Consider the following 12,313-nt stretch of genomic DNA (forward strand, 5'->3'; position numbering starts at 1 on the left):
GAGGTCAGTAACCTGTGTGCCTAGAACTTTGGTCACACTGGTGACAGCCAGCTGACATAACTTATGTGGATGTACATGCAAAGATAAATAGGTAGCTTTTTGCTGAATTTTCCAAGCAGAACAGCAAGATGTCAGTGAAGGTGTATGTTTCTAATAGGCTCAAGGTGCTTCAACAAAGGAAGCTGTTATAGGTAAATTCTCAAATTGATGTGAGACAGGGCCAATAAAAATTCCAATTGTTTATTTAGCAAGCGGCAACAAGCAAAACAGCGCTGGGCGGCCGGGGAGTTCAACTCCACCAATGGCGCGCACTTTCGAAGTTTTTTCGTCTTGCTTATGTGTTACAAAGTGATGTATATTAATGAAACTCTCATATATATTCATAATCTATCCCCGCCTACCCCCGCTTCATATTTTAATGAGGTTTCTCTGCGCAGTAAACTTCAACAGTTCTGGGCGGTGGTCGCAGAGTCCTGAATAGTGGTCGTAGAGATGAAGTATCTCCTCTTCCTCGCCGTTGAACTTTTCACCCCAAGGTTCTGCGCAGCCTCTGTAGTTCTCTGACATGTCTCTGCTTGCCTCTTGTCTCTACATGTCTCTGTTAAAGCTCTGATAAGGACGCACCACTATATCTTCTACCTACCCCCTACACAGCCTTGATTTATTATGTTAGTTAAGCTAAGCGCTTTCTGTTAGTCGGTTAGTTTTATACAATGTAGCAATATTAGCTTTACATAGCTCAGGTGGTGATTTACTTCTCCATTGTTTTAACTGAATTTGATGAATAAATAGTTTACTATCTATCACAGAAGCCAATACTGATGAGTTAACTTGCTGAAACTGCAAGAGGTTTTTTTTGCTTGTTTGTTTGGTTTTTATACCTAAATGGATCCTGTTTTCAATAAACAGCATGAAGGAGGAGTCTTTCCAGGGCTCTGCCATATCAAATAGAAGACAGCATGTTCTGTCTGATGAAATGTAGGTTTGACTGCTAATCGGCCAACGCAAAGCACTGCTAAATTAATAGCCAATTTTGCTGAGAATACAACTTCTCAGGAACTGAAGGTGTTTCCTGAATCTGTGACTGGCTGAGAAAAATGGGAATTCCTTTTAAGAAAATCAGGATATTCTGATTTTTTCAAACAGAAGTCTTTCATATTTCCATGTCAGCACTGATCCTGCCTAGGCAAATGAGTTAAAAATCGGAGAATGACTCTGGAATACTGCAACTGAATTTTCCAGTTGGGTGTCGCAGTTGAGACGGACACGACAAACATCAGATTGTGTGAAAGCGACCAAAATGGCTGCAAAAGCCCCTTTATTGTTTTAACAAGCTTTTTTATAACCTTCTTCAAAGTAGGTGTTCATACAGGATTGGTTTACTTTAGTAACTAACAGTTCACGATTGGGTGATAGTTTCTCGCCTGAATCGTCAGGACAGTTCTTCTTATCTTAGTTCTCTAATCTTGTTTCCATGGCACTTCTCAGGACTTTCTCGCCTCTCATGGATACACTGGAATTTCTTCAAGGTTAAATTCTTCTTCAGTTAGACTAGAGGCAGACCCGCTGCCTCCCCCGACAATTCCCCCTTTTTGTATTTGTGCTAGAAATATTGCAGAAGCAGTCTTCTGCAGGGCCCTTTGCAGAAGACTGACAAGACATGGCAACATCAAAGCACAGTCACAATTACCAAGATCATGACCCCCACAGTTTTGACCAGAGATATCAACCATCCAGAAAGTCCCCATCCTTTAAACATCCTTGTAAGCCAATCCAATCCGTCCTCTTCTGTTAGACGCCTCACACCATCCTTCAGCTGCTGTATACTTTTAAAAATAGATTCTGAGTGGTCAGACAAATTCATGCAACACATTCCTTCAAAATCTTCACATCCATGTCCTTGCGCTAAAAGCAAAAAGTCAATTGCAGCCCTGTTCTGTAAAGTAGCATGTCTAACACTATCAACATCAGTTAAAAGGCCACTTAAAGCTAAAGAAGTAGCGTTAGTCTGTTTGCTAAGCCAACATCCCAACTTATTCAAAGTCGTTAAGGCATTTGCAACACCAACTCCTGGTGCCAATATGGAGGCCGTTATGATCTGGCCTGGATTCCAGAATTCAACGTTATCTCGACAAGAACTTTCAAACCGATGAACGGTCCTTGGGACTCGCTTATGTTTTCGAGTCATATTCAGAATCATTGACACATTTGGTGTTAATAACGTGAGACGTCCGAGGCTACACGGGCCTCCATTCAGTTTAGATGGGACGCCTCCCCAGGCACGATCTCCACAGATTAGAAACACACCAGGAGGTAATGCAAGAGGAACAGCAAAAGATCGTGAGATGTTAGTCGAAGTATAATTGCACCAAGCAGTTGAATTATGATAAGCAGCATTAGTTGCATTCACATTTTGCCCTCTCCGTGTGGTGTTATAGGAGTAATTAAAAAACACACAAGCATCCATTATAACAGAGCCTAGCAACTCTAGCTCTTGGGGTTCTTGCGTAACCTGTGGAAGGTGACTATATACACCATCCCAATTATCTGTACAATTTTTTGAAGAGTTGCAAAGAGAGAAAGCCTGAAGGGTTTGTGGGATTGGCCATGTGTCTACTGGCACTCCCACCAAACAGGTGGAGAATGGATTTTCCGGGTTCGCAGTAGAAAGGCACAAGGTTTCTTGATGTGTCATATTTGCCAAAGTTACCCAGATATTCTGCTTGGGTTGTGGAACTACCCATCCTTCAGCCTGATGCAGGTTCCAGCACAGGCCGAACACACCGAGCAGGAACCCAGCGAGGGCCGGCATCTGTAGAGACACAAGCATAACCCCTGCCCCAGGTTAATAATTCACATGGTCCACTCCACTGGCCAGTAATTAGATCTCTAACATGCACTTTGATGTCTTTTTGCAAATCCTGTTTTGAAAAAAGAGAAGAGAAATGCTGAAAAAGAGGAGGTAAAGAAGAATTATCCCCGTAATGGAGAAAGTTAAGAACATAAACTGCTTTATCTAAACATGCCTGTGGTGGTTCCCCAATCATTCCCCCTTTTTGTTTTTGAAGCTGCCGCTTCAACGTACTATGTGCACGCTCAACAATTGCTTGTCCTGTTGGGGAATGGGGAATTCCTGTAACATGAGTAACACCCCACAAATTAAAAAATGTTTGAACCTTCTGTGAAATGTATGCTGGGCCATTGTCCATTTTTATTTGGTGTGGTACCCCAAGCATAGAGAAAGCCTTTTGGAAGTGTCGAACTACATCTTTTCCTGTCTCCCCGTTATGTGCTGTTGCTACTACGGCATGAGAATAAGTATCAATGGAAACATGAACATACTTCTGTCGGCCAAATTCATTTATGTGAGTAACATCACTTTGCCAAATCTGTAAAGCCTGCATACCTCTGGGGTTAGTACCAAAATATACTGGTGTGTGAGTTCCTTGGCAGTCAGGGCAGGCGGCTACAATAGACCGAGCTTCCGCATGAGACAAGCCGAACTGCCGTCGTAAAGCTCGATATCCTTGGTGAAAAAATTGATGTGATAATACAGCTTGTTGCTTTATGTTAGGAACAGTATTAAGAGCCATAGCGGAAACAAGAGCATCTGCTCTGGCATTACCTTCTGTATAAAATCCTGGTAAAGTGGTATGACTACGGATGTGCATGATAAAATAAGGTTCTGTCCGTAGTTGAATACTTTTCCAGAGTTCTAAAAGTACATCAAATAATAATTGATTGTCTGACATGGTCAAAACCACTTTGTCTAGTCTAGAAACTAAGTTAGCTACATACGCTGAGTCAGTTACAATATTTACAGGAACAGAAAAAATAGAAAAAACAACAGCCATTGCACATAGCTCTACTACTTGTGGAGAACCATTTTGATATACTACTTTGTTGTTCCAGTTGTTGTTTTCATACCATACTACTGCTGCTTTACCTGTTTTTCCTGAGCCATCTGTAAAAACAGTAGGGCCGTTCACTGGTTCTGGGCGGCTTAAATTTTTTTGACCAAATGGTATTTCTCGAGCAAATTTCAGTAGCGGATGTGACGGCAGGTGATATGACACCTGTCCTTGAAAACCCGCCATGGCTGCCTGTAGTTCATAATTATTTGCCAAGCACCATTCAAAATACCAATTCTGAACAGGTAAAACAATCTTAGCTGGGTCACGCCCTGTTAGTTCTGTACATCGTTTTCTGGCTTTTATGATTACATCAGCAATAAGCTCAAACAGTCCAGGAGCAGTTTTTCGTGGTCGGAATGACAGAAACATCCATTCTAGAATGTGCAGTGGGTCATCCCACTCAGAATTCCACTGCACCAAAGCACCAAATGGTACAGTTTTGTCAATTAGTACAAAGAGTTGCACCAATTGAGACAGATCTATTCGAGAAACAAATTTCTCGTGTATAGATCGTTCCACCATGTGAATTACCTTTAATGCTTCCTCAGTTAATACTCTGGGTTCTGTTGGATCATTGGAATTTTTTAATAATTCCAATAAAGGTTGCAGTTGTGAATTGGTCAGTCCGAGATAGGGTCTAATCCAATTCAGAGATCCCATTAACTTCTGTACATCATTAAGGGTTTTAACTTCAAGGTTAAGTTTCACAGGTTGAGGCATTACCTGCCTACCTGTGACTGTTAGTCCTAAATACTTCCAGGGTTCTACTTTCTGCACCTTTTCAGGGGCGATAACTAATCCATAGTGTTGTAATGAATTTCTAGTCACATTCTCCATGTCATTCAACTGCTCCTTGTTGTTTGATGCTAACAGGATGTCATCCATGTAATGGTAACAATAACTGGTAGGGAATCTTTCCCTTACAGGTGACAAAGCTTGTGCCACAAACCATTGACAAATTGTTGGTGAATTTTTCATGCCCTGTGGCAGAACTTTCCATTGATATCTTTTTGCAGGTTCTGCATGATTGACAGAAGGCACAGAGAATGCAAATTTTTCCCTGTCTTGACAAGCTAATGGTATTGTAAAAAAACAATCCTTGAGATCCATGACAATGATTTCCCAATCTTGAGGGATCATGGCCGGTGAAGGCATGCCTGGTTGTAGAGCCCCCATCGTGGCCATGACAGCATTGATCTGCCGCAGGTCATGCAAAAATCGCCATTTTCCTGATTTCTTTTTTATCACAAACACTGGAGTATTCCAGGGGCTCTGAGAGGGTTCAATGTGTCCAGCAGCTAGCTGTTCTGCCACCAATTCTTGCAGGGCCTTTAATTTCTCCATTGGTAGGGGCCACTGATCCACCCACACAGGGTTATTCGTTAACCAAGTTAAAACAAGCGTGGGTTGCCTAACACCCTGCAGCACAGTGGCCCCCGTTAAAAATCCGTAGTAATCTTCACCCCCCACTGTGACAAGCAATCTCTCCCCCATAGATTGAGGGGAGCTGCTGTCACATATGGTTTAACGACTGCTTGTTGGCCCTCAGGATTGGTGATCAGAATTGCCGTAGCTGCTGTTCTTGCTCGTGCGGAGCCTCCCAGCCCCACTACCCCTGTGTCCACATCCTCTGTTGGCCAGGTGGATGGCCACAGATAGTTAGAAATAATAGTCACATCGGCGCCCGTATCTAGGAGCCCCGCAAGCCTTACTGTAGTCGGTGAATGTCCATGATTTGACAGCGTGCACGTCATATGTGGTCGAGATGATGAGACAGTCTGAGACCAGCACACTTGAGGGGGTCCTGTAGAACCGAAGCCTCCATCGCCTCGCAGTCGCTGTTCTGCTTTTGGGACACAACTCAAAAAAGGAACAAGTTGAGCAAGACGAGTACCTTTTGGAATCGTAACAGGTGGATAAAGGGTCGAAACTAATGCACAAATTTGACCCGTAAAGTCAGCATCAATGACTCCCACATGCACGATTAATCCGTTTAAGGTGCTACTTGATCTTCCTATAAGTAACGCACTCAGTCCTCGTCCTATGGGACCCCTCGCCTCAAGAGGGACCTTAACAATGTCTTTTGTAACTATAGTTATTGTGTCGGCAGTGGATACATCCAACCCTGCTGAGCCAGTAGTTGCGGCTGATAGCTGCTCACAGAGGGGATTTGACCTGCTGTCTGGAGGGGATTTGATGTCCTCGCGTGCCCTCTCGCACTCCTCTTGTGGTTTCCCTGTATCGGTTGCCCGTTAGCATGAAACTTGGAACGACATTGTTTCGCGAAATGTCCCGATTTCCCACATTTATTGCAATTAGTTCCTGGTGGGACAGTCATGGGCTGCTTGCCTGCCGACCTTCTGTTCGGGCAATTTACTTTCATATGACCGTCTTTACCACATCCAAAGCATTTTCCTGTATTTCGCATGTTCATGGCAGTAGCTAAAGCCGCCATTTTATGTTCCACTGTACCAACCTTTGAACATGCGGCCACCATGTCAGGAATAGAAGGATCTCCTGGTAAAGACTGTATTATCTTTTGGCAGTCCTCATTAGCATTATCCTTTGCTAGCTGTTTGCATAACATTTGTCTTAACGTTTCATCTTCTACCTGTTTCTCCAATGCAGCAGATATTTTTTCTACAAATTGCAAAAAGGGTTCTTTAGGACCTTGCCGGATAGCAATATACTTCTGTTTTGGAGCTGCCATTTCCATGGTTCGCTTTAATGCTGTAATCCCTATGTGTTGTGCCTGTTCAAGGACAATCGGAGGCCACGTAGCTTGCAGCTGAGGGTTACTAAATGGTCCCTCGCCAAGCAAGGCGTCTTCTCCGAGTCCTAACCTCGGATCGTCTTGTGGCAGTCGAGCATTATTTTGTGCAGCTGCTCGTGCCATCTGCCTCCAAGTAGATTGAAACACTTGTAATTGTACTGGCTGAAACAGCACTTGTGCGAGATGTGTAACATCATATGGACACAACAAATCTGTGCTGATTATTCGAATAAGTTGCATCACCTCAGGAGAATTGATTCCAAATTTCTGTGCTTTATTCTGCAAATCCTGCACCACCTTCCAACTGATCGGATTGTGCTCATCATGCTCATTTGTGCCTGCAACAGCTTTATAAACAGGGAATGCACCATAAGCCTCTGCTGCTATATCTACAGGCTTTGGACATGCCGGGGTTGGAGAGTATGGGCTGAGGCGTTCAACCAGATCCCAGTTGCCAGCCTCAGCAGCATACTTTCTAACTCCCTCCCAAAATCGATCAGGGGACCTTGGAATTACAGTTACTGTGGATGGAGGGAGAGTCCATGGCTGGGCTTTCTTCACCATGGGTTTATCTGTGATATGTAGAGTTTGTAAAGCCGTGGTTAAAGCTTCTTCTCCCTCACTTTCATTTTCGCTCTCGCTCTCTGGCTCTGTGTTACCCGCCCTATTTTCCTCCTCGGGGGGGGCTGATGGAATCACCCCTTCTGCTGCTGCGCCGCTAGGGGCCGCCGCTGCACCACTAGGTGGGGGGGGCTCCTCATCGCCCCGCAAAATATTTAATGGTGGAGGAGGAGGAGGTGGGCGAGGGCGCGATCTGCTTTTGCCCGTGAGGGGTTTCCTGCCTGCTATTCCTGAGGCTGAGGTATCCACTGCCTTTGTCCCTTTGCCACAGTCCTCCCCGTCATTGTCTTCAGGTCGAATGTCTGTTAGTTTCCCATCAGAGGCCTCACGCTCTATCTTCCATTCCTTTAAGGTTTCACTCAATAAGCGCCATGTGGTTGCCAACTCACATGCCTCTTTTTGTCCTTTAGAGACCTCATCCAATATTTTCAATCCTACTGCTTGCCATGCACTCACACTGAATGCAGTAACTGTTGTGGCTTCAAAGCCTTGCATCTTACTCCATAGCAAAATCTTTTTCAGGCTTTGTTCTGAGGTTTTAACCCCCTTTCTTTTTAATAGGGCTTTCCAGGTAGACAAAATTGTCTCCTCTTCCTTTGTTAATGACTGCCCCGTAATTACAGTCCCGTTCCCGGTGGCTCACCTTTTTAGGTGTCGAAGTTCAGGTCCGGACCAGGCAGATTCCCTCTGCTCTCAGCTACACCGGGCTCCGTCTCCGCGGCTCTTCCCGCCGCCGTTATACTTCTCCTTTAAATGACCACTTCGCTCTAATCACGTCGCTCTAATTTATCACGTCGCTCTAATTTATCACGTCGCTCTAATTTATCACGTCGGGGTCACCATTTGTCGCAGTTGAGACGGACACGACAAACATCAGATTGTGTGAAAGCGACCAAAATGGCTGCAAAAGCCCCTTTATTGTTTTAACAAGCTTTTTTATAACCTTCTTCAAAGTAGGTGTTCATACAGGATTGGTTTACTTTAGTAACTAACAGTTCACGATTGGGTGATAGTTTCTCGCCTGAATCGTCAGGACAGTTCTTCTTATCTTAGTTCTCTAATCTTGTTTCCATGGCACTTCTCAGGACTTTCTCGCCTCTCATGGATACACTGGAATTTCTTCAAGGTTAAATTCTTCTTCAGTTAGACTAGAGGCAGACCCGCTGCCTCCCCCGACAGTTGGGGGGCATGGATATTTTAATTTTCATTTGGGGTCAAACTGATCCAAATACGTGTTTCGGTTTGGAGGTGAGACCTGTCTGCAAGTCCTTTCTCAGCTCTCTCACTACTTTTTGTTTTAGCATTGTTGCTTTTGTTTCTTTAAATGGGAGATGAGAAGAGCAGTTATTCACACTTTATGAAGTGTCTGAAGACCTGTGGGTACAGAGCACTCCATTAGTGCAAAGTATTTAAATGTAGAACTATGTCTTCTTCCTTTTTCCTTATGCCAGTCTGTGCTGTGACTGAAATCAGTCTGCTTACAATCAAATTTAATAGGGGCAGAGAATATTTTTTTTATGTTTTAACCACAGACTTTCTCATTCAGTGAAAGTAGGGTTCCAGCCTATTTCTCTCTGCAGGAAATTCATATATATATATTTTTTTAATGTTTTAATTGATTAGGTAGTTTTTGCTACTCCTATGAAAACAGTCATGATGTGTCTATCCAGTGCTGTTTGCATTTCCTTCAAAATGTGGGAATTAATCCATGCTAAAAATTACTTGGTTTATGTGTGCGTTGTTTAGTTTATATGTTCTGGGAGGATCTAAGGACTGAAAACTGTAATAAAACATATATGGTATTTGTTATTCAAATCTCAAGGGGAAAAAGAAGTTGTAGTCAGGATGTTGTGGCCGAACAGTTTTGTAATTCTCTTACGTAAATAAGAAATAAGATATGTGTATATAGTTTCTATTGTTAAAATCAGTTGTTAGAAGGGAGCTAAAATGGCCCCCATCTCCAAGCCACTACAAAAACACTTGTGCTGAGTCATCCCCCCCTTCTGTGACGGAAACCTGAGACAAGCCCACCGAAACCTGAGAAAAGCCCGCGAAAACCTGAGAAAAGCCCGGGAAAACTTGTTTACACCTTTGCAGACCCCTCAGGGTACGCCCATCATGAATATGGATGAAGCCTACACTATAAAGGGACTCGGTTCTGCCGGGTCAGGTGTGTGTCCTGGTAGAGCAGAGACTCCCGGCACACCCAGCGCTGTTTTGCTCACTCGCCGCTTGCTAATAAAATTTTATTGATCACTAAAAATTGAGAAGTGGTTATTTCCCACTAAATTACAATTAATCAATAACAAAAACTGGCAATAATAAGGAGGTCATAAATCAGGCAGCTTTTCTTGGTTTAGGATTTTAGGTCAGGCGTATCAATTCCAGCTTATGCTAGATTGCAGCTGTGCTTGTGAATGGAGACTAGATCATGTCATGTAACTTGTGGGGATTTTCTCACTTGCAATCCATGACCACTGATGCCTCATAACCACTGCAGCAGGGGTAGCTGTACCTTCCTGTCTGGTTTGTGTGCTTGTTCTCTTTCTTTTTTTTCTTTCTTTCTTTTTTTTTTTTTTTTTTTTCCCCCTTCTAAGAGGAAATGAAATTAAGATAGATGTCTCCTTTGGTATTTTAAGTAAATTTTATAAAGGGAGGAAACGCAAATCAGTTGGTGCTTGCCACATATAGAGCAGTCAGACAAAAAGTATGAGGGGTTGATGTCTTAGCACTATCAGTTCTGTTTTCAGTGGATATACAGAGGTTTTGTAAACAAAAAAGGTATCTCTGTCTCCTGTTGTACAGGAGTTACACAATGCTTTTGTTTTCTTTTCCCGTGTGTGAAATGTCTGGCACCAAAGTAACTCCGAGGCTTCTTTATCTGACTTCTCTGTCAAAATTAAGGATAAATACAGCAAATTTGATTAGCAGTGTTCATGAGATCAAGGAGTCTGTTTTACCATTCTGGGTTAAAAAGAATGATAAATGTGTATAATTAGGACTTTATGTGTGTCAAAATAATGCTTTGGTCCCAAGGTGTTCAGTCATACGTTGTGAGATAATAGAACATCATCTATGCTCTGTGGTACTTGGCATATATGTTTCTTAGACCCTTTCAGGTTAATCATTGATTCAAAGAACTTGTTTCAATGACCCAGATGGTCTCTTTGAGTCTTAAATTCCCATTAGACCAAGTGTGTGTATTAGTTATGTTTTATTGCAAGAAAACAAAGATTTTGGTGACACTAAGGTTCCTGCAGTGAAATGCAAGTTGCCTTCTGTGTGGGAGAGATCCTGGAAGTTCCTTTCTATTGTTTTGGGTTTTTTTCACAGTGTATCTAATGAAAAGACAGAAGTCTGTGTAGTTCTGTTTTTCTTTTTTTGTGTGTACATAGATTGTATTGACCTTGTGAAAACCTGAAAGCACTAAATTGGCCTCTTGAACAAAATGAAATGCATTTCACAGAACAGACTATTCCCTGTAGTATTTATTCTGAAAGGTCACCAGTCACAGAAACATCAGAGGATGTAACTATGGCAAACCAACCCAATGTTAGCATAATGTTTGGTTATTTCCCTTCTTTGTTACTAGGTAATCGGAGCCTTTAGGAACACATTTGTCATTTATAGCACAGCCCCTTCCTACACAAGACTCTGATTCTTTGCAAACATGGATAAAAAAGGTATTTTTAAAAAGATTAGCATTTGAGTTTTATTGTCTGTGGTTTCAGCTTAATTTCACAAGGACATATTAAATGTTGTTCAGCATCAAAAACCTAAGCAAATGTTTGTTTTATCTATCAGAAAGCAAAGTCATGTTGTTCAAGTACTAAAGTCTTAACTCTAGATTAGTTGTGGTGTTTGGACTTAACTCTGTGCTTAAATGCTCTTTCAGACATACACTTCCCTGCTACTGAAGGTGATTGAGGAGCAAAACCAAAGGTGTGGTGTGTTTCTGTTTTGCACCGATTCCCATCCGTGGACTAGTTTGGAAGAAGGAAAATAGAAGCTCTGTGACCTTTCTAGCCTCTGATGGACACTGTGTGTTCCCTCCTGGGTTAGAGGAGTAAGCCAGTTTTGTCTGGTTTGGAGGTATGTATGTCTAGCTAGAATAGTTCAGAGAGATGCTTTTTTTCCCTCTTCCACATACAGACATAGAAAGTCTGGTTCCCTGTTGTAATAAAACATATATGGTATTTGTTATTCAAATCTCAAGGGGAAAAAGAAGTTGTAGTCAGGATGTTGTGGCCGAACAGTTTTGTAATTCTCTTATGTAAATAAGAAATAAGATATATGTATATAGTTTCTATTGTTAAAATCAGTTGTTAGAAGGGAGCTAAAATGGCCCCCATCTCCAAGCCACTACAAAAACACTTGTGCTGAGTCATCCCCCCTTCTGTGACGGAAACCTGAGAAAAGCCCGCGAAAACAGGAGAAAAGCCCGGGAAACTTGTTTACAACTTTGCAGACCCCTCAGGGTACGCCCATCATGAATATGGATGAAGCCTACACTATAAAGGGACTCAGTGCTGTCCTGTAAGGTGTGTGTCTTGGTAGAGCAGAGACTCCCGGCACACCCAGCGCTGTTTTGCTCACTCGCCGCTTGCTAATAAAATTTTATTCATCACTAAAAATTGAGAAGTGGTTATTTCCCACTAAATTACAATTAATCAATAACACCTGTTCTTATCTGATTCATAATCATTAATATCCATGGGAATTTCGTGTCAGCATTTAAACTCTGGGAATACAGACCAACGCAAGTGAAAAACCTCCATGCAGCTGAGTACTAATAGGAGAACCAGTTTCTCCTCCTCTTCAGATGTGGTAGTGCTGAATAAGGAAGAGCGAGTCTTTTGTAATTGTCAGCCATTCTGTTACTGTCTTTCAAAGTGCTTGTTTTGAAGCTGTTACTTCCCTCCTGATGGCATTATGAAGGTCCATATAAAAATGCTGAGTTGGAAAAAAAGTGAAGACATTCAGCCGAGCAAAACCAGTAGTTTAC

At 42.5% G+C, this 12,313-nt stretch overlaps 1 protein-coding gene across 2 annotated transcripts; it reads right to left on the reverse strand.

The window, feature by feature from the left end:
- Positions 1-1,287: 1,287 nt before the first annotated feature.
- LOC141938558 (syncytin-2-like) lies at positions 1,288-8,394 on the reverse strand. Of its 2 annotated transcripts, none has more exons than XM_074857434.1 (2): positions 7,952-8,394; positions 1,288-2,812 (listed from the first exon to the last, which is right to left on the reverse strand). In XM_074857434.1, exon 2 carries the CDS (start codon positions 2,810-2,812, stop codon positions 1,670-1,672), a length of 1,143 nt encoding a protein of 380 aa, XP_074713535.1. In that variant the 5' UTR covers positions 7,952-8,394; the 3' UTR covers positions 1,288-1,669. The 2 variants fall into 2 exon arrangements, with proteins under 2 accessions (XP_074713535.1, XP_074713533.1); XM_074857432.1 differs by lacking the exon at positions 7,952-8,394 and adding an exon at positions 5,627-6,015.
- Between the last annotated feature and the right edge of the window lie 3,919 nt (positions 8,395-12,313).

Source organism: Strix uralensis, unplaced genomic scaffold (genome assembly GCF_047716275.1).
Source record: "Strix uralensis isolate ZFMK-TIS-50842 unplaced genomic scaffold, bStrUra1 scaffold_147, whole genome shotgun sequence".
Lineage (NCBI taxonomy): Eukaryota > Metazoa > Chordata > Aves > Strigiformes > Strigidae > Strix > Strix uralensis.